The 22535-nt window shown below is 45.8% G+C and overlaps 1 protein-coding gene across 1 annotated transcript; it reads left to right on the forward strand.

The window, feature by feature from the left end:
• Positions 1–1766: 1766 nt before the first annotated feature.
• Positions 1767–22306, forward strand: LGI2 (leucine rich repeat LGI family member 2). Its single transcript, XM_049795378.1, has 8 exons — positions 1767–1950; positions 2048–2119; positions 5040–5111; positions 8382–8453; positions 9027–9098; positions 10214–10383; positions 15550–15714; positions 18262–22306. The coding sequence occupies exons 1-8, from the start codon at positions 1769–1771 to the stop codon at positions 19077–19079; spliced, it is 1623 nt and encodes a 540-aa protein (XP_049651335.1). The 5' UTR covers positions 1767–1768; the 3' UTR covers positions 19080–22306.
• The last annotated feature ends 229 nt before the right edge of the window (positions 22307–22535 follow it).

Below are 22535 nucleotides of genomic sequence, written 5' to 3' on the forward strand. Positions count from 1 at the left end.
CCCCCCTTGAAGAAGCTGTAGACTGCGATGAGGTCACCCCTCAGCCTTCTCTTCTCCAAGCTGTACAAACTGAGTGACCGTAGTCACTCCTCTTAAGTCTTGCCCTCAAGGTATTTCACCACCTTGGTCGCTCTCCTCTGGACACGCTCTAATAGTTTGATGTCCTTCTTATATTGACACGCCCACAACTGCACACAGCAGTCGAGGTGGGGCTGCACCAGTGCAGTGTAGAGTGGGACGGTCACCTCCCTTGACCAGCTAGCGATGCTGTGCTTGATGCACGCCAGGACGCTGTTGGCCCTTTTGGCTACCAGGCCCACTGTTGACTCATATTCAACTTGCCATCAACCTGAACCCCCAGTTCTCTTTCTGTGGGGCTGCTCTGCAGCCTCTCATCCCCAATTTGTGTGTATAACCAGGATTACCCCATCCCAGGTGAAGAATCCAGCAGTTGCTCTTGTTGAATTTCATACGACTGGTGACTGCCCCGCTCTCTAGTCTACCCAGATCTCTCCGTAAGGCCTCTCTGCCTTCAAGGGAGTGCACAGCTCCTCCTAGTTAAGTGTCATTGGTGAACTTGCTTAATGTACATTCAATTCCTGTGTCCAGATCATTTATAAAAACATTAAAGAGCACTGGCCCTAAAACTCAGTCCTGGCGAGCCCCACTGGTGACAGGCCGCCGGCCTGATGTAACCCCATTTACTATATAACTCTTTGAGCTATATAACCCACTATAACTCTTTGAGCCCGGCCTGTCAGCCAGTTGCTCACCCGACATACTATGGACTTGTCTAGCTGTGTGCTGGACCTTTCATCCGGAAGGATACTGTGAGAGACAGTATCAAAAGCTTTTGATTTCTGTTTGCGTTATTGTATTTATTTGGGGGGAGCTTACAGTGACCTCAGGATAGAGCACCCATGACCCAGCTGGAAGAGGATGACAGGAAAATCCAACAGGGCTCACGGTTCGCAACAATTTCTGTCTGCTTGCCAACGAAATAAACATCCCGGGGTTATTGTGGTTGTTGAATCGAGATGCAGATGTGGTGCATAATAGCTCTTGCGAAGAGGTGTATTATTCGCATCATTAAAATCACTGAAAAGATAAAACCGAGCAAAGAAAAGTGGGAATAATGCTGACCTCAAATCATTTCTCTGTCTTGTTTCTACCTAATCAGACAATAAAGGAAATAAATAATCCGCTAACTCAGGTGCCTCTCATGCTTTCTGCATTTTTGCCTGCCGGAGGGATTACGTATGTGCGGAGATGATGAGACCACGGTCTGCCCCGCACGAAGGGGTCTTACTGCTGCCTACGACTACCTACCGGGAGGCCGTTGCTGGAGCCGCGCGCTCAACGACGACGCCACCGCGAAAAACCGTCCAACCGGCCCGCGCCCACCGAGGCGAGAAGCTCGGGCGGAGCCGCAAGAGTAATTCTTTGGGTTTTTTATTATTATCGCTGTGCAGGAGGCGCCCCGTTTCTAACTCGGGGCACCCGAGTCATCATCCATCCATCATCCATCCATCATCCATCTTCTCCCTTCCATCTAGGAGCATCTTCGGGCTCGGAAACGGGGGCCACCGACGCCCTCCGGCTCCCGGCGGGGCTTCGCCCCGCCGGGAGGCGGAGGGCGACGGTGGCCCCCGGGGCTCGCACCGCCCCTCGCACCGTGGGACCCCCCCCCCACGCCCGCCCCCGGTCCGTCCCCGTAAGCGCAACGACGGGGCGGCGCCGCGCTGATGTCAGGGGAAGGTCCGCCGGTATGGCGGGTCCTCTGCGGTTGTTAGCTCTCTGGAGCGGTACCGCGCTGTTTTTCTTACCGTTCCCCGTTTTAACGCGGAGGTCCCCCCGCTGTTCGCCCCCCTGCAGTTGCTGGAGGGAGTCGGCGTTGTGCGTGGGGGCGGCGGGGGCTCCCCGCAGCCTGCCCGCCGGCCTGGGCTCCTTGTGAGTGCGGGGACCGGGGAAAGATGGGGGGGGGGGGGGGGGAACCGGGGAGATGCGAGGGGTTTTTGTTTGGTTTTTTTTTTTTTTTTTTTTGCAGGAGCCTGGTAAACGGGACCTTCTCCGAAGTCAAGGACAGGATGTTTTCCCACCTGCCCTCCCTGCAGCTGCTGTAAGTATGGCATTGGGAAAGGCAGCGGCCAATTAGCGCTCGGCCCGCACCTCCGAAATAGAGCGAGGGGTGCCCTTGGGGAAAGGGAGGCAAATCCCCAGCTTTTGTGCAACTCGGCTGAGGTAGCTGCCCTTTCGTATCGGAGGGATGCGTTTTCCGCTCGTAAACCGCTTCATGAAACGTGCATTTAGTTACTTAAGTAGGACAAAATGCTTTCTGATGCCCTAAGTTCCTTTTTTTAAAAAAAAAAATAAATAATTTCAGCTTTAGTAAGTTTAGGGCTGAGTTCCACCCCCACCCCCACCCCCCCCCAAGGTCCTGTGGTGGCCCTCGCTCCTGCTCACTTTGTGCCCCAGACTCTCGCGCTGGCTTTGGGACGTTGCGGGTGCGATGGGGGGCAAGCGGAGGCTGATGGGACGTACCTCGGAGGAAAAGCTCTGTGCGTGAAGTGCTGGCGTTGTCTGCAGCATGACTCTGTGCTTCGGCATCCGACTTGGAGAGTGGTCCCTCGGGTGCCTTCCGACCCGATGGACCTGCAGGCGGGATGGCCCTCTGTCCCGAGGGACAGGGGTCCAGCTCCCGGCACTCTGCAGGCCTCCCTCCTTCCTGACCTCGGGCACGTCGGTTGGTCGTGCCGGTGTTGCAGTCAGGTGTGCAACTGGAGCTGCGGTAGCTTACCCAAACTTGCTTTAATTTAGCCGTCCTGGGAGGCAGTAGCAGGGAAGGCGCAGAGATACGGGGTGCAGTACAACTCCCCTGGGGAGCCCACATCCTCATTTCTCAGGTAGACGGCAGAGAAGCCGTGCCACTGCCTGCGCCCTGCCTAGCCCACTGCAGCCTGCCTGTAACGCCCGACACCAAGCGGACCCTCCACATCTCCCCTTGTAAGGACCAGGTTACCCCCAAAGCAAAAACACGCTCCGAAGAAAAATTCGGCAAAGACGCAAGGCACGCCTGAGCCCCAGGCTAAGTGCTTGCCACAGAGCTAGATGTTAAAATCGGTCTTAGCTAGAGGCAGTCCCTAAAGGCACCTGGTAGCGTGATGGCCAGGTCCTCTCCTCAGGCACCCCCACCTCGTTCTCAAAGGCCTGGCTCACTATTTAGGGGGTGGCAGCACCCCATGGAAAATGCTGGGGAGAAGCGGGCAAAGCGAGGGATGGAGGCTTTCACCTTCTTCAGCGTGGGACTAGTCCCAAACCCAAGTTTTTTGGGGGGCCAGCGCAGAGCCCTGGGCAGCGGGCAGGGGGACTTTGCCCACCTGTGAACGGGGGCAAACAGCAGACTCGTGCCAGCTGGGAAGGAGAGGGATGAATCCAAGGGTGGGCCGAGAGAAACTGTGGGTGGAAAGTTGTAGATGAGGGGAATCTGCATGGGATTGGATAGTGGTACCGGGAAGAGGGAGGAAGTGCAGTTGAAGATTATCCCTTTTCATTAGCTGCAGTAGATTTCCAGGAGGAGACGGTGCGGTGTGTGGGGTGGTGGGGCGGAGGTCAGTTGCTGAGAAAGTCAGGAGTTGCCTACGTCAGTTTGTGCGGTAGACCAGACACGGGAGTGAGAGGGGTTTGTCATCATCACCACCAGCTTGGGCCCTGACAAATTGTGTTCGATAGTGTAATTTGTGAATTTGCCCTTCAAACATGAGAAAAAAAGAATGATTAAATGACAAAAGAGATGCATTGAGCGCTTGGGTACCTCAGGACTATGTCTTCTGTGGCAGTAGGCATGGTAAAGCAGTAACGCAAGGATTTATTTTTGATGGCAGTCTGCTTCTTTGTCAGATTTCTTTGGGATAATATAAGGGGCATTTGTCTGGTATTAGCGTAATAACTGAGGATCACAGGGAAAGTTTGCATTTCATGTTCATTAGTTTTCAAAATTAATTTTAGTAAAATGCCCAAAACCATACAAAGAGGATTAAAAAGTTAGTCTAATAAAGCGATTAGTGCAGATATATTCACTCATAGCAGAAAATTCTGAGATTTTCCCAAAATTATTTCTTTCGACTAGCGTTTGATTTTTTGACCGAATTAGAAGTTTTGCTATTTTCCTAAAAGAAGATCGCTCTCTGTGCCTTTGAACATCAACGCTGGAGATCGTTATGCTTTGATCCAGCAACGAAGGAACTTTGCTGGCAAAGCCTTTCCAAAGCATCCTTCTCCCCGACCGCCTTGTCCTGGCTCAGGTGACAATTGCTCCAGCACAGCTCTAACACATTCTGTCCCTGAAGTTCACACGGGAGGGCAAGGCAGTGCCTGCAGCAGGCAGTACCACCGCTCTTCCTCGCTGCCCGTGGACACAGGGTTTTGCTTTGCAAGGGTAGCAGGACTCGGTCTCTGGTGGTCTGCGCACGTCTGCATTTCCAGCTGGCATGAACTGCGTGGTCTCCTCCCGATGCTGCGGGCTGTAGCCCATTTGCAGGTCAAGCTTGGAGCACCCCCTGGGAGGCCAGGATGAGTGAGTGCTGATCCACCGGGACTGCACAAATGGGAGCCCGTGCTTGCACAAAAGGGCTCCCCCCCCTTTCTGGGAGCTCAGGAGTGCTGCTGAGATGGTCTCCTGAAAATTTTTGGTGTGGCTGGAGGCGTGGTGGGCAACTGGGGTCCACACTCAGCAGACCTACCCTCTAAGGACGGCTCGTCCTGCTCAGGGGACCAGAGAGTCAAGGACCAGGTTGCATTTAACCAAGGTGAATGCACAGCGAACATTTTTCCTGGGGAGTAGTGGATGTTAACTAGCATCACATTATGCCTTGGATTTTTTTTTATAGACCATTCCACAGTATTTTATGTGTGCTGCATTGGTGGGGCAATATGGGCTCGAGTCAGTAAGATTAGTTTGGTCATGGGCAATAAACACAACGGGCATAATCCAGTGTGTCAAGTTTTAATGTGCTTTCCTAATGCCTGCTCTCCATTTTCAGCTTGCTGAACTCCAACTCCTTCACTGTTATACGAGATGATGCCTTTGCTGGTCTCTTCCATCTAGAATACCTGTAAGTTTCTTATTTTATGTCTTCCCCTGTCCTTTATAAATCAAGATGTTTTGATCAATTGCCAAGACTCCTGCCGCGGAGTCTTAGTCTTTACTCTGATTCCCAGGAGCAGGGGAGATGAAGGATTTATGTTCCACTCCTGTGCAAATGTCCTTTACGATGGCTCACCACTTTTCAGAGGTTGCAGTGGATTTTTAAAATATGTTGTGAATGCAAGGTGGCTCTGTGCAACTACAGTACGCCAAAAAAGCGTTGCTGAGCAAGAGCTTGTCCGGACTTTCCAGAACAGTGCCATCACTGTCGAAGGGTTTTGAACCTCAGGAAAGAGGTGGGGAAGGCTCTCTGGGCCTGCTGGCAGCCTGAAGAGGAGGTGCAGAGTATCCGTGTACTGCCCAGAACAAACCCTGATTACCAGACTGCTTCTCTTCCCCTAAACTTTCCTCTCCAACTTCGTCTTTGATCTCATATCCCACTTAATGCCTGTGGCATTTATCTTTATATTATAAATCATTACAAATACATGATTATGAAATTATATTTCATATAATATAAATTATTGTAATTATCTATATTATTATTTAAATTTATTTAACTTTCCTTTTCTTTACTTAGTTCACTTCTTTATTGATTTTTACATTACTTCATTGCCCGATCTTTTTTTTTTTTTTATTTTTTAGGTCACCTTTTTTTCTTTTAAAAAAAAGTATTAGCCCTGGTACCAGGTTGTCCTCACTTCATACTCCAAAGGACTGCCATTTCTCTGTGTTACCGGACATGAGCTGGTATGTTTGAAACTCTGAATATGATCTGAAAAAAATTCATCTTTCCACACACCTTCCGATGCCAAAAGGTAGCTGCGGAAAACATTTCTGCCTTTTTCTGAAGGAAGACCAATGCTCACAAAACTGTTTCTTGCTAAAGTCTTGCAGGCAAGTAGGTATTAAGGTGGGGTATACTCAGGACTATAGTCCGCTGTGTGCGGAACAGCCAGCAATGGAATTTGCAGACCAGGAAATAGAGGATAATGGTAAATGGTATGTGCTGAAATCCACGATTCAGCTACATCTGGATTTTTCAGCAATAGCGAGTTGTCTAACCATTCTCTTTTCCACGTGTCTGCAGGAAAAAACGTAATTTGCAGAATGTTTGCAAAAAGGAAGAAAACCATTTGTATGTTGTTTCATTAATGACTTGCTTTCAAGTGCTGATGAGTCTTAACATGGAGCTTGTCCCAGCATCATACGCAGTTGTAGCAGTTGCATTGGTAACTGCAGCCAGAGCCCCTGTCTGAAAGAAAAAAATCCTGCCCCTCCTCAGCTGGTCAATGGGGAAATCTCTGTCCCTGGCTACCAGCTGCAAAGCACGGAGCAGAGTGAAGACTGGTAAAGTCTCACAGTTCCAGTTTCCTTTAGTAGCAGCTGAACAAGTGGTCTCGGTTAATGGTTGTGGTCATCCTCCCTGCCAAGTCCACAGAGCTCTTCCTCTTCCCAGCAAATCACACCTCTGCCTTTTGGGGGCTGGCTGCGAGTGGCCTTTCTCTGGGGTTGTTTTTGCCATGCAGCCGGTAACACCGTTACAGCTTCACTAACTCCTGTCTCTCAGTTAAGCAGTGATCAGACCTCACGGGGAATAAGAAAACCCCGCTGACAACCAAGAATGACAAGGTTCTCTGTGTACAAAGCAAAGTCTCTGGACGAAGAGCAGCTGGGGAGCACCCACAGCAGATACCTATATCTATCTATCTCTCTCCAGCTGTGTCCTGCTGCACTTGCAGCACTGATAGTGGCATTCAATGCGCCCTGAAACTAACTAGCTCCATGTACAGAGTCTGGATAAGACAGGTCTGATAAAGACGGGAGCTTTGCTGGTTCCCAGGGTAGCATCCCTTTGAGGCCAGGCTTGGTGACTCAGGAATCCAGCACATATCTGAGTCTCAGCCCAAATGTCCATCATCTTGCTGCAGTGTGTTCAGTGAAGCTGTGTTTATTTGCACGGACCGGTGAGCTGGCGCTGTGCGGCGATGCCAGGTGCCGGTGAGGGTGTCAGGAGGCAGTTTGGCTCTCTGTTCTGCAGATTGAATTCATGTCCCCAGGCAGCCTTGTAACAGAGTACGGCTGACCCTCTTCTGACATCCCCCGGGTGGACACAAGTTTCTCATCCGCACCCTTTGCCTGCAGCCAGGGCCATGGTCACTTCATGAAGAATTGTGGCTATGCCTAAATTGCAGAACCAAGAACACTTGTCGTCTCCCGCATCCCCATCTTGTCTCTCTTGAGAAGAGACCTTGGCCCACAGCATTTTTCCTCTGTTTCCCCGGAAGGCAAATAAGAATGCATAGGAGGAAGGGACACGCTTTTATCTCATAAAACCTTTTATGAAGTCAGCATGCAGTTGTCTTCATGCAGGTACAGCCGTACTATGCAGTATCTTGATGGCCACCTGGCTGCAATCACTTTGCAGGGCTGATGGCGTATTCAGGGATGCATCCTCAAGTGCTCAGGGGTCAAGATGCTTAAATATCAGCTCTTTCTTTAAATGCTGACATGCAGTCAGGAGGAGCAGCGTGCTCCTGGAATCGATACCTGCCTGTCATTATTTCCCCAGCGCACGGGGCCATGACTTGTGTGCAGTCGGGCACCCTGCAGAGGTGGCATCCCGGCAGGAGAGAGCTGAACTGCGGCAGCAAGAAGAAAAACAAGGCAGCGGTCTTGCCATTGATGCAGACTTCAGGTGTCTACCAGTATGTAGCTGCAGTTCACGTCACGGCTCTGGGTGCGGAGATGGCACTGTGCGTGCAGCCACGGGAGCTCCCCGTCACGGCGTCCGTCTGAGCCCGGGCAGCCCCAGCGCTGCTGTGCTGCCCCGTGGTCTTAAAATGCAGGTGATTTGTGAGAGGAAGGTGGGACTTTAGCTTCTAAAGTCCACCTCAGAGGCCTCTCCGACACAAGTCTCTTGCCTCACATAACACACCTCGAGAGGATTAACCAACAGAGGAATAATGTTTTTTGCTTTGTTCATTTTGTTCCTCTTCTGCTGGATATTTGTGTCACGCACTCTCCCTCGTGCTGCCCGGTACCTGCATCGTTCCTCACGGTCCACCTTGGGAAAGGGAAACAGGGAATGTGAGCGGCTCCGCTGAGACTTCCCCGCCTTTAAGTCTGAAGGGGCGGCCCAGGAATCTGCTGAATTTGGAGAACATAGGTTAAAGCACTGGTGATGCTAATTATAGTGCTGATTAAAGTCTTTTAAAATATTTATCTTTTTGCCTAGATTCATTGAAGGAAACAAAATTGAAACCATTTCAAGAAATGCATTTCGTGGCCTTCGAGACCTGACTCATCTGTAAGTTGTTTAACACTTCATAGAGTAACTTGTACTTGAACAAAACTCTTCTGGGGGACTGCTGCTTTTCCCACTACGCAGAAAACCTCCCGTCCCCTCCATGCATCAGCTTCCTCCCGCTGTCAGTAACGTGCCTTCTGCAAATTAAGAAACGGCCTTTAAGAGATTCCTGCTCAGGCAGCACTGCGGCACGTTCGGCTGCCTGCGCACCCTCGCAGCTTGTATGGGGGGGGGGTGCGGCTGTGACCTGTGGCTGCTGCGCCGGTACCACCACGACACTACCGACTCACGATTAACGTTCCCGTTTCTTTTCAGTGCGCTCAGTGATTGCTCTGTGTGCTACATTTGCACGTGGGCAACAAAAAAGCTTTATATATTTTACTTTTATATGAGCTTCAAGCAATCTCCTTCCTTGAATGAGAATAATTAATATGTGCCTGTTCCTCGTAACTATTAACAATGCCATGGCTAGGCAGTACCAGATAATTAACAACCTGTAAGTGAGCTCAGACTTAGTAAGAGTCAGCCGGACAAGAGACGGCAATGATACTAAGCTCTAACTTTCTTTTCTAGTTCTTTGGCCAATAACCATCTCAAAGCTCTGCCAAGGGATGTCTTCAGTGATTTAGATTCTTTAATTGAACTGTAAGTAATGAGAATCTTTCTGTTGACTGCCTGCTTCTGTCACTCTGTTACTCTGAGTTTTACATTCTGGGTTTGTGTGGTGCTGTATCTGATATGTGCACAGAAAAGAAACGTGCATTTTGTTGTTCTAGCTTTTCTCATTTTAAAATTGTTTACTTAGTAGACTCCTCTGAAATAACTGCTATTTCTCAGATCACTGCTGCTTCTCGTGGTGCTGTATATAGCTTGCATTATTGTACTTCTTTGTGATGTGTCATATGAATTGTTTTTAGAGAAGGGGAGACAACGAATTTTAAAACTACAATTTCTCTGAGCATTTTTTCCTGTTATCGTTGCATGTATTCCCTGAGATTATTTTAGTAAACGGCATTCATTAAAAAAAAAAAAAGAAGCTTTTTTTCTTGTTTTTGTGCAGTTGTAGCATATTGCTGACTTACTGTCAGTGTTTTCTTGTATAACTGAGCTGCTAGTCGGCCTCCCCTATTTTTGGCCTGGCTCTCCCAAATAGCAAAGTATAATTGTAAGCCACAAAAATTGCCAAGGGATCGAAGACCAGGTACAGTGTTGAAATTGCACATATGTTAGTAGGGGGAGGTTAAATTCACTCCACATCAGCAGCGACTCTAAAAATACAAGCCTTACCTGTGTATTTTAATGTAACACGGAAATGGTACCAGCAAGGCCACTCCGTCAACCGGCGGTATTGGAGTAGTTTAGTGAAGGAATGGGATTTCTCTGTGTCAGCGGTAGATGGTGGGATGGAGGCTTGCAGCAGACAACCACACTGTCAGGATTTATTACGTTATAGTCCTACTCCTATGAAAACTTATAAACATGAGTGACTTCATACGTGAATCACAGTGCTCTATTAGTAAGATTATACATGGGCATATTTCCTAGATTGAGACTTTTTTTCAAGGACAACACTCAGTGAAGGAGGGTCCATACTAAGAGAGTCCAAATAAAACTTAAGAAACTTTTCTGTTCTCAGTTCAAAACCCATTCAAGGCTACTCAGATATTTTTAAATTCAGCATGTCAAGGTGATAACAGTTCTGCAGTATTCATATTTCTATCAACCTTTTCAAATATGTTTATTTCTGTGTGTTTTTTTAGAGATTTAAGGGGAAATAAATTTGAGTGTGACTGCAAAGCCAAGTGGTTGTTTTTGTGGTTAAAGATGACAAATTCCACTGTTTCTGATGTCCTGTGTATTGGTCCAGCAGAATATCAGGATAAGAAGTTAAATGATGTGACAAGTTTTGATTATGAATGCACCACTACAGGTATTCAGAATGTATATTTCTAAGCACACTACAAATGGTTATATATCAGAAGTTTAGACTATACCCTTTTGCTTCTGTGAGCATGACCTGGGGGGGAGGAAAGGGTTACATACAAAGCACTTCCGAGTACCAGAGGAAGCATAAAATGGGAAAATTACATTTTGAAGCCAAAGTAAGTAGCGAGTTTTTATTTGGATTAAGTGATAATGGGAGAAGAGCTCTGACTATTCATATTCCAAAAGACTTGATTATGACTTACTTTGTAACTTAATTTTTATCACAGAATGCTTTCTATTATCTGGAATAAGGCCATATAGTTATGGCAGATGAGCTTCCCAAAATCTCTCTATTTCACAGAAAGCAATGAAAAGAAGCTCAAATAATGTGGCTATATCTGTTATCTTTATTCAGTAGGCCACAATTTAATAGCATCAAATGTGATGGCAATGCTGCCAGCAGCTCTTCATGGAACTCCATTAAGTTGGAGAAAAATGCCCAATAATATTCCGACTACTGTCTTGTTTAGGATCTTGATTTTTATTTTAGGTAATGTAAAGCATGCTGAAGGAAGTGAATAGAAACTTGCATGTCGTTATGCTTATATTTTATAACCGAACAGCTGCAGTTACCTATCTTTAAATGTAGTCACATCATATAACTGAGAATATCAGCTGCGAGTATTGTTTTGCATTTTTCAGGTATATGATGTCAGCACTCTGCCTTTTTTCTATACAGTAGTATCAGAGGCATTTGAGCTCTCATCTGTCATCGAGGCAGCCATCATCATTAAAAGACAATAGAAAAGTTGATTACCAGTAATGTAAAATAAAGTTTCAGGACAAGGTGTCAAAGGTAATCCAAGGGCAGTATGTAAAGGAAAAGAGAATGAACTCAGAATTCAGAAACATGTCAGAAGAGCAGCAGAGGTAAAGCGTGATTACCTGCTACATAAAAGGATGTCAGAAACAGGAGAGCGACCTAGCTTAGAACGGTACCAAAGTTATGTTCCTGTGCCTGCTGAATCACCAAGATGCAGAAGTACAAAGTAAAAGCAGGCTTTATTTCATTTCAGTCCGATTTAAGCAATTGTGCAGCACTAACAGTGTGCGAGAACAAGCCTTACCTACCTAGTCCTCAGACCTATACTTACCTGCCTGCCCTCTGTCATCTCTTTGAACCTAGAAACCTAATTACAAAGTTGCTGCAAGCAAAGTTTCCCCTTTATGTTAGTCCCTTTGTCTGCTGTAAGCGAAATTACACCAAGCATAAATCTAATTTCACATGCTGTAGAGTTTGCTGGGGAGCTAAGGCGTTATGTGGTGCAAGGATTGCCCAGCTGAATATTTGTTCAAAAGCCACCAGAGAAATGCTCTCGCAGCAGCACAGCATATAGCTCTAATTAATGCGCTCTTCGGGTAGTAAAGGACGATTTCAATCCAGTCATTCTCTGGCTGCTGTAAGGGAAGGCTGTGTGCCTAACCCCTCTGGCCTGGGGGTGGGCAGCAGCGGGCTTCCCAGAGCTCCAGCGCGTAGTGAAGGTGGGGGTGCAGAAGACGTGGAGCTCTAGCATCCTTACAAAGTGTCCGAGAGGGACAGACTGCGTGCAGAAGTCACCCGCAAGAGACAAAACAGAGATTAGAGCAGAAATGCAAGTCTTCGGGAACGTGTCACCTCAGAGACAGCATCGTGTCCCTTGCGCTGAACTGGAAGTTACCTTGCTGGAGCTGTAACCCTCCGGTGGCCTTGGTGGTCTGCGGCATCAGGCCACAGCTGCTTTTTCCTTCTCTGCCATTGCCTCCCCCACATCCAAAGGGAAAGTAAATATGCCCACATTCATTCTTTGAGGATTGATTAGTCACAGGCTCAGGCTTGTAAGTAGGCTTCTGAAGTAAAGCAACATACCCTGTAGGTGTAGTCTCCTTTCCCACTCGGTGACAGGCAGTGCTCTGCAAACCTCTTTCGTTCATGTTAGTCTTTAGTATCGTATTCCCCTCCTTTGCTGGGTGTGATCAGACTTTCCATCATTTCTGGTCTCTGGTACTCTGTGCTGAGCATGACTGGATGTAGGATGGGGTAACAAAGCAGTTTGCTTGGTAAAACATGCATGTCGGTGGCTCCATCAGTTCATTGCATTCGCTGAACTGCTACAATGGTAACAGGAGGAGAGATGGAAAGAGGTGCTGCCAAATTAAAAAAAAAAAAAAAAAAAGCCAAAGAACAACACGGTCCGGTCGCTTCTACGCAGAGAAAGCGATTCACCGTGTTGGTGGTCTGCACTTTTAACTCTTTTAGTGATAGCATCTCTTTTTAATTTGTCACGGCTTGCATTACGGAAGCAGGTTAAAACATTTCACTGCGTTTCTTGTCTTTCTCCCACAACAGTGCGCGAGGGGGCTGTGCTGTGGCTGTAAGCACGGCAGAGGAACGTGTAACTTACTTTCAGGAGACTGGAAAACGGGCCTCACGCTCCCACAGACACTGGAAGCAGGCTGAGTGCGTGCCTGGGACCTGCTTTGCCTAGACCTGCAGGCTGGGATCATCTCACCGAGCTTTAGAAGCTTGGTTTCCCTTTCTTCACCTAGCTGGGACTGGCTTCTGGAGGTGGTCTTCTCTTTCCCCACTGGCTGGAAGGAAGGCAGTTTGCAAATTAAGAGTTAATCTGCTCCGTACTCGCTCCTATGCTGGAGATCATCTGTGCCGCCACGTTGGGAAGGGCTGGCTAAGGCTCCCTGATAGCCCCCCCAGGTTCTGGGTAGCCTCGCCTGGAGTAGAAGTCCCCACGGCGGGGAAGAAGGGACGTGAGGAGAGGGGGACTGAGTCGCAGGCTGCAGTTTAGGACCTGCTGCCCAAGCAGGTCATCGCTCCCCTTTCTCTTTAGAGTCCTCCGGCGTTCCGCGCGCACCCCCCTCTGCTCTGCCGGCATCGGTGCTCCTGTGTGCTGGGATCAGCCAGAGCCCGGGCTGCCGGAAGGGAAATCAGCCCAACAACACAAGCGTTGGGTCCCTCATCCATGATGGCTCATGCCAGTTCAACAGCAGAGGGAGCAGAGGCAGAGTGGGCGGCTGGAGGACTGGGGGACCAATTCAGCCCTCAGCCGTGTCAAAACCACCTGTCTGGAGCGGCACAGCGGGGAGGCGAGGGCTGCGTCCTCTTCCCTCTCCTGTGCAGGCTGATCCAGCTTAAAAGAGAAAATGTTGGGAAACACCCTGCCCCAACCCTGTGTTTACTGTACGAGCTCTTTCTAGCACGAAAGCAAGGCATGTGGACCTGCCTGTAAAACTAAATCGAGCCCCCAGGACGTAAATTTTTGGCAAGCTTGATGCGGCAGCATCTCTTTACTGTGTAACCCTGTTCCACATTAGAGTCTGATATTTCCAGCTGGTGCTAAAACCAACATTTATTGCTTTTTACTGATTATGACTGATTTTGTTACCCATTTTTACTCATCCAGTGACAAAAAGAGCTCAATGACAGGTACAAGTAAAAATAGCTGTGTTAACACCGAATCATTTCTGAATGAGCAGTGGGTTTTAAAACACAGACGGGTTTGTTTTAATTCACGGATTCCCTCAAAGTGTTTCACAACTGTTCAGACTTCAAGAGATGTCTTTTTCAGCATTAGTTTTTTGTGGTTTTTTTCTCAAGATTTAAAAAATATTTTGATTTTCTGTGACTGCATCTGCAATTGTTCCATCCTTAGTTACCTTTCATGATTTATCACTCACTTTTACTTTCTGCCTACTTTGGTGTCAGTTTTCTCCAGTCCTTTTATTTTCACAGTGAGAATGAAGATAACTTTCATGTTTTCCTACCAGCATTTATGAATCAAGCCCAAACTCTATTTATAATAGTCCCTCAAAGAATGGAGACTGTCATTTCTTTCGCAGCTGTAGAATCTGCTCTGTTTGTTTAATGGTAGTCATCTATCTTTATTCTCCAGAAGTGTAACTCCTCAAGGGCAAGGCTTTCAAGCATGCAGAGACAGAGAGTTCTTCATTCAAAACCAATTATTTCATAATGCACCAAAATGAGGGGCTGGAGTGAGGACTTAATTACCATTTCACCAAAATCCCTGGATGCTCAGGCCCTTCCAACGTAGGAGTGCCTGGTGAAGGCATGTAGCAAATGGAGCTTGAAACAGAGTGGTGCGTGGCTCTGCAGAGAGATGCCGTCGTAGTGGAAGATGCATTTCTTTTTCTATGTATCTATATCCATACATCACTTCAGCGCAGGCCTTCTGCCGCGTTCTAGACCCAAGTTCTGGCTTTTCTTTGTCAGCTCTGCTATACCGGTTTCTTTTTCTGATAATAACGACCTTGCCCAGCTGTCAGGCCAAAGATCAAATTCAGACCCAGGTCTCCTCACTTTGCCCCAGATTGGCTCTCTGCTAACTGCTGACTTAGCCCAGGGTGAATTTTAGAGTTAAATCTACAAAGGCACTTAGATTTTGAGAAAAAAAATCTTGAATTTTGGAGTTACACCCCTAGTCTTTACAGGTTGCTCCAACTCCTCAGTCTTAGTGTCTAAAATAAGTTTTCCACTGGATAGTAATTTGCAGGTTGGTTGTATTTTATGCCTAAACTACTTTACAATGCCCCATAAAACGTTATGTTAACTGAGTTTTTGATTACACCATTTTGTCTATGGTCTAGCTGAAGTGGGGTTATCCCCAGGCAAACTTCCGATATCGTTTCACTTTCTGCCTGGTTTAGCATAACACAAATTGCTAGTGATTAAATTTGCATGACTTAAGAAGTTATTGGACTTCAGCTGGAAGTTGCTGTCTCTCAGCTTGAAAGTGATTCTAGCAAGGCCATTTCACTTGATGGGAAAGCAACCTCCAGCTGTGGGGAGAGACTTCTCTCTTGATATCCTGATTTCATTGATAGCAGTCAGCCTAGCTGGAAAATCTGATTTCTGCCACTATTTACCCATTTGAACTCCTTGGTAACTGTATTTCCAGAGGACAGTTTATGATGCCTAAAGCAGGAGATGCTTTCCCCTCTTGCTGCACGCCTAACATGAGCACTGACACTTCCATGCTAGTGTTATACAAAATCCAGAGTATTTCACTCATTTTTCAGTGTAAATTGTTATAATCGGTGACCACTTACTCTGTGTTTCCAGCAAGGATGTATCCTAACTGTTGTAAATCTATGTTTCTAGATTTTGTTGTTCACCAGATTTTGCCCTACCAGTCAGTTTCAGTGGATACGTTCAACTCAAAGAATGATGTGTTCGTAGCCATTGCACAGCCCAGCATGGAGAACTGCATGGTGCTGGAGTGGGATCACATTGAAATGAATTTCAGGAGTTATGACAATATCACAGGTATATGAACACCGAGATTCCAGTTGAGGAATTGTTGGCATTTCACAAGGAAGACATTCGTAGATGGGGCCAGTTGATGGTTTTTGTCCCAACTCTCTGTTGAATTTGGCAGACCAAAGTGTGTAATGTTTGGACATGAGTGACTTCATGGATTAGTGCATCTTGTTAATACATGCACATTTAACCTTGCTGTAGCACACAAACTAGGCTCTTTGTGTATGATGATGTAAATTGTTCTGAAGGCACAAACACTTGCTGTGAATGTCATGCCATGGCCCGGCTTAGCACTCACTGCCTGAATCACGTTACAAGTTAAAGTGTAAGTTGAAGGAGCTCTTGCTCTTGCCAAAGTGCCTGCAAAATAGAGTACAAAGATACTGCATGTAGAAGGAAATAGGTCTGAAAAATGCTTCTAGGGTGGGCTGGCCAGGAAAGTGTGTTTCACAGCTGAGGACGACATAGAAATATTTAAACCATGGTTGCTACCTAAGAGATGTGCTGTAAAGCTTTCATGTTTACTTTCCATTTACAAACATGCTGAATTAGCATCCTGGGCAGATGACTCATCAAACAAAAAGACCATGGGATGCCATGGGCTAATGCTAACAACCATTCTGCCCCTAACCAACGCTTACGGTGATCAGTCACACCACAAGAGCAGGGACAGAGCTTTTAGAGCTGCTCAATTTCCCAGCTCCTTCAAGCTACTTGTTCTGAAGAGTCAGGAGCTAAATTTATCCATGGGGCATCCTTCCCCCCTGTTCCTTGTTACATGTGATAGATTATTTTTTGCCTTGCATTTTGGGAAACAAAGAGTATGCTGCATCCTCATCTGGTGTTGAAGTCTACAAAGGCAGCAAGCATCTACCTCTTCAGATCAGCTGTGTGTGTCAGTAACGAAAGTTTACAAGATGCTATCCCTCCATCAGGAAATTCTGGAAGTGAATAATGTTGCTTTTTTAGGTTTCATTGTGTTTTGGTAGATTAGGGGGAAATATGTACCAGCAGAGCTCTAGAAAAGCTCTGGAAATGAAGTTGAGTTTGGGTCATTTCCAAAGACAGCTGTCTTCTGGACATATTTCACCTTCCTGGGAATGGCATGATTAGGAGACTTTTCTGCTGGGGACTTGTGTCCTCGCTCCACACCCAGCATACATGCCCAGACTTGTTTCTTGAACAATCGTCCTGTGTTCCTGGAAGGCCTGAGCTTGAGCTCTGGACTCTGAAATGTAAGTGAGCGAGAGACTTTTGCCAGGGGACACAGGCACATTAAAGTGCCTCTCATGGAGCCTAGAGAGTGTTTTGCAGAGCTCAGGAGCCAGCTATGTGCTCCATGGGGAGTTTCATTACTAACTGTATGCTTGGCATTCAGATATCCAAATTTAGCCCTTTACAACATGGGCTTATGGAGCTGAGCTAGTTGTCAAGATTGCTTTTGGAGCTAACATGCAGAGAATAGGCCTTGCTGTCCTCTGCAAAAAGAGACATCTGCAGGCCAGGTGAAATCTCTTCTAGAGTGCTTTTTGACTAAGTTAGACCAGAAAGAGCCTGGATGATCAGCTTAAGCATTCACGTCTACGTAGCGGATACCATATGGTACTTGAGATGAATCCCACCCCTCCTACACTGAGAGGGTGGTAGACCATCCCAGGCCAGCTGTGAAACAACTATGGGTAGGGGACCAGCAGAGATGCCAGGGCGAGTCTCCTGTAGTGACTGTGACCAAGCACGCATGGGGGAATCTGTGCACTTACAGTTCTACTTAAACTGTGTGCTTCAGAGAGAAATTCCTCTCTTCTTCCAGCAAAACCTTTTGTAAATAGTCTGGTTGTTACTTTTTTGATGTGGTTCTTGTATAGTGACTTGACATTCTCAAAACGGACCACAACCCCATCTGATCTAATCTGGGAACCGCAATATTCCTAAATATTTCTAGCTTAACATAATCTCAAGAATACTTAGCAGGAACAACAGACTTTTAGATTTATCTTTTTCGTCCTGCTGTCAGGTGATATATCCACAAGATGCATCAATATTTCTATTTACAGTAGCAAAAAACTGAGTCTGGCCCTCTTGGAGCAAGAAAAATAGACTGTATTTCATTCTTCTAGTTAAGCTGGAAAGATAAACATTCCAAGAATAAGAGAATTTCAGATTCCTGCTGAGTCATGGGATAATAACTCTTGTTATTTGGCAATAATAAAATTTGGCTCAAAGAATTGTTTTGGATATTACGGGGCATGTGTTTGAACAAACAGGTAAAGAAAAAGTATTCTGGATAAAAAGGAATGACCATTTTAGGGTGCATCAGACTTGCACACTTTGAGGGGTGTGACATTTCTGACATTTCCAACCTTTGAAGTCATCTTTCCGGTTATTGGGGAGAAAAAAGCAGGAAAAGAAGCTCTGACAGCATGTAGCAAAAGATAAAATTATGAGATGGTGCAGATTTAAAAAAGGGGAGGGGTGATTTGGTAATCTTTTTGTGGTTTAAAGGGTGCTTTGTACTGTGCTAATATATGTGCTTTTTTTTTCTTTGGGCAATAGGTCAGTCCATAGTGGGATGTAAAGCCATTCTTGTTGGTGACCAAGTCTTTGTGGTGGTGGCACAGCTGTTTGGTGGCTCACACATTTACAAGTATGATGAAAGCTGGACAAAGTTTGTCAAATTCCAGGACATTGAAGTATCTCGCATTTCCAAGCCAAATGATATAGAGCTTTTTGAGATAGACAGTGAAATGTTTTTTGTCATAGCAGATAGCTCTAAAGCAGGTTTGTCAACAGTGTACAAGTGGAATAACAAAGGATTTTACTCATACCAGTCCCTTCATGAGTGGTTCAGGGACACCGATGCTGAGTTTCTTGATATAGACGGGAAATCACATTTAATCCTCTCTAGCCGTTCCCAGGTTCCCATTATACTCCAGTGGAACAAAGTTTCCAAGAAGTTTGTCCCACACAGTGAAATCCCCAACATGGAAGATGTCTTGGCGGTGAAGAGTTTCAGGATGCAAGATAACCTGTACATCACGCTCACGAGATTCATAGGTGACTCCAGAGTTATGAAATGGAATAGCAAACAGTTTGTGGAGATACAGGCTCTTCCATCCCGAGGAGCCATGACGTTGCAGCCTTTCTCCTTCAAGAACAATTACTACCTAGCCTTGGGAAGTGACTATACCTTCTCCCAGATTTACCACTGGGACGGTGAAAAGAAGATCTTCAGATTATTTAAAGAAATCTATGTGCAAGCACCACGGTCTTTCACAGCTGTGTCAACGGATCGAAGAGATTTTTTCTTTGCCTCTAGTTTTAAAGGAAACACTCAAATATTTGAACATATTGTCATTGACTTGAGTTTATGAAAAGCTGCTGGAGTGCAATTCATGTAGAATGACATTTATACACAAACAAAACAAAAAGAGACCTTTCCAAAAACAGGCTGCGCCTATGGAGTATCATGACATTTTCTGAACTTTTCAAACTTGCATATTAATCAGGGATTGCATTTACTTGGTTACTGCATGGCATGTCCGTTTTATCCTTTTTCAAAGACACTTTGCAATCTGCAGTCATTCAGGGGAGAATGCAGTGCATTAGGATTAATGTTAACATCTAAGAGAATGATCTAAATTCTACACAGAAAACTACCTTGAATTGAAGATCTCATAAAGAAAGTGAAGAGTAAGCCATACAAAGCATAGAAATGACCTTGACTCTTAAACTAACATGTTAGTAATGATTTTAAGACTAGAGCCAGTTCTTCATGGTTGCTGATGAATTATAAAAGCAAACAGTAACGTTCCAGAATACACTTTATTTTGGCTTCTTGAGGTCTGTCTTCAAAAATCTGTCTTTGTGGCTTGTAGTAAGTCTGAGGCATCATTTTAATTCATTGTAGATTAAAGGGAAAGTAAAAATCTATTGCCATTTTTCTTCCATTATTCACTATTTCAGCAACAAATTGGGCGTAACAAGTAGCCCACCCACAGTAACTGGGCAGCCAGGAAAAGAAGATGTCACTTCTGGACTGTGAGATCTTAACAAGTTAACACAGACAGAAGATAACAGAGGTCTGCATGGTGCCATGAGTGAATCAACTACAAATTCCATCCACTTTCTGTTTTAATGGGTATTACAGAAATCCACCCCATTTTGCCCTTATTCATACTTTTCCTGATGATCCCAGTAGATTCTGGGGCGTTTTAACAAGAAAATCTGTTGCGATCTCTCATTCTAGAAGGCACAGCTTAAGCTTAGCCTAAACCACACATCTACATTCATGTACTCCGTGCTGTAGCTCATCTGCATGCAATGAGATGATTTATTCTCCAGCGTTCTGCCCCCAGCATAGTTCACAAGCAATAAACTCAGGTTTGGGTCATCCCAAGTTCTATTTGGGGAATCCTCCTTCTGGCTGAGGTCTAAATATGACTTCGGTATCACCAAGTCTTTTGAAACCAAGGCAGCTGGAGCTGTTTCAGGCTAGAGCTAACGCTGCCTCCAAGAAGGATTTTCTCTTGGTGGCTCCAGCCTTTTGCCAGGTTGCCAATCCACTGGAGGTTAAAAAGGAGGATGTGAACAGACAGTGCTGTGTTGGTGTTTTGGGTGGCTGCAGACTAAAGCGTTCAGTTATCCTAAATAGGGCAGTCCTGGTACGCAGAGCCTCTGTCAAGGTAACAGCAAAGGACCGTTTTCCTGGAAAGGCTCTGCACCATCCTTACCCAACAAAATTGTGTATCAAAGCCCTTGTTTGTTCACTTACACAATATGTCTCTTTAAGTTTTCATACCACTTAGCATACTAGGTTGTTTTATCATGTCTTACTGCTGCACTGCTGCCTTGGATAATAGGAAGGCTTTGTGTAAAGCAGGCGGAGCAAAGGAAACTGTCCTTTATTCCTTCATACTCAGGGCTATCTCACCATCTCTGTGCTGAGTGAGCTTCTCATTTTTGCCCTGGACATGTGAAACATGGCCTATTATCACGAAAAGAGATGTTCTCATAGGCTTTCTGACATCCAAGATGTGAACAGTGCTGCAGAAGAGGATTATGCACAAGGAGTCCCGTGAGGAGTCATAACCTACCAGTGACATGGCATATCACATCCTTCCCCAACTTTTGCCTCACTGCTATGAAATAAAATTATTACTGGCCTGTCAGAAACATAACTCATTTTTTTGCTGTTTTTAAATTACGTGTTAGTTTTTTTCCTATAGAGTTGCTCATCCTAGTTTTATTTTTAATTACATTGGCAACTCAGCCCATCCAGCCATCTGAAGTATTGAGCACTGCCCTCCGAATCCCAATGTGATGTCGGTCCCAGTGGTTCAATCAGACCAGTAGATGCAAACCAACCCTCCGCAGTAGGTTTTTGCAATACCTCTCCTAGGATTAAGCTAGCAAATGTGACAAAACAAAGAGATGATTCATATGTCTGCCAGTGAATGCAATTTCTTCCCATGTTCCAAGTTTACTTTTTAAAGTGGGTATGGCCAGCAAGCGATGTTTCTTTAGCCTGTGTTGAGGGAAGGCATTTTTTATTGCTTTTCTGTTGACCGTGCATGTTTAAATAGAGTCAGATATTCTCGTGAGGAGGGGCATTTCTCAGTGCACCAGCAGTTTCTTTTAGGGCTCACTGTGAGTACCGTTCACTCAGCAAGGGGCATCAGTCAGAGCTAAAAGCTAGTTTAGAGAAATTGGATCTTGGCATTTTTTACTTGACGGGAAGCAAGAGGATGGTGGAAAAGGGCTTGTGTATCAAATACCAGGAGATTGTAGTGTTTCAAGAGCCGAGGGGATCTGGGGACTTGGCTATCAAGCTGAATTAAATTAAAATGGTCTCTGCAGAGACAGGCCTAATAAAGAGGATAAAGTGATCCACAGGACTGTAGCTCATTCACACGGGACCAGAAGAAGAAAGGGAGGGAAATGAATTCTGTGGGCAGGCTGCCGCTTCTGCTGAGTAGCTGTGTTGGTTGGTGAGAAAGCCCAGCTCAGCACCCCTCCCAGCTTCAGGAGGAGCCTGGAATCAGACGCCAGCCTGCCTGTTCCAGGTTAGTGCACGGGAGGTCAAAGCAGGGAGGAGAGAGGGCAAAAAGCACCAGTTGATGAAGAAAAGGTTACAGTACATTTCACAGAATTAAAAAAAGGCAGGGTCTCAAAAAGAGCCTTTTTCTGCTCTTCTTGCTAGCAAGGAAAAGGTGCGGGATGCAGCCATTACAACAGATGTCACTAAGCATCGAAAATACTTTCTGCCTTTCCAATGCAACAACAGTGTTGTCTCCATGGCCTACATTCTGTAATAGAAATTGTTTTGAATAGTAAATTACCTGTGCATATCCATAATTTATTGCAGCTCTTAGACTGTCAGGACAGTGAGAAAGGATAACAGAACATGCCACCTGGTAATTTTTAATGTATTCTAAAATACATAAAACTATGTAAAGAACAGTAGTTTATATAAGAATAGGTTTAATACAATGTGCTATCTACAGTGGGAACATTTTAAGGCTGTATATACACTGAGGTTTTTTTAGTAAAGAGGAGCTGATGCAATCTATGCTACTGACACATGTATGTACTCTTTCAGTATAGGAATAAAATGTAGTTAATGAGACTAATACTGGTGTGTTGTGCATGTTAAAATATCTACACTGTGAAGATCCACACTGCCAGGCGGATGGACGAAGTAGGCAGACAGATCCTTGTCCATTTATGATCGGTTTTGCCTTTTGAAAAGGTGGAGGAAGCCGCGCTCAGCTTACTTAAATTCAGTTTCTGTGCCTGAGGTAGCTTGGACCTCCAAGATTTTGCTGTTC

The sequence above is a fragment of the Accipiter gentilis genome, chromosome 3 (genome assembly GCF_929443795.1).
Source record: "Accipiter gentilis chromosome 3, bAccGen1.1, whole genome shotgun sequence".
Taxonomy (NCBI): domain Eukaryota; kingdom Metazoa; phylum Chordata; class Aves; order Accipitriformes; family Accipitridae; genus Astur; species Astur gentilis.

What these genes read in the sequence shown, in the direction of transcription:
- LGI2 (XM_049795378.1), top strand. Translation starts at nt 1,769, where the DNA reads ATGGCGGGTCCTCTGCGGTTGTTAGCTCTCTGGAGCGGTACCGCGCTG. An exon ending in CCCGCCGGCCTGGGCTCCTT is followed by an intron (nt 1,951 to 2,047) that starts GTGAGTGCGGGG and finishes TTTTTTTTGCAG; the next exon opens with GAGCCTGGTAAACGGGACCT. An exon ending in CTTCGAGACCTGACTCATCT is followed by an intron (nt 8,454 to 9,026) that starts GTAAGTTGTTTA and finishes TTTCTTTTCTAG; the next exon opens with TTCTTTGGCCAATAACCATC.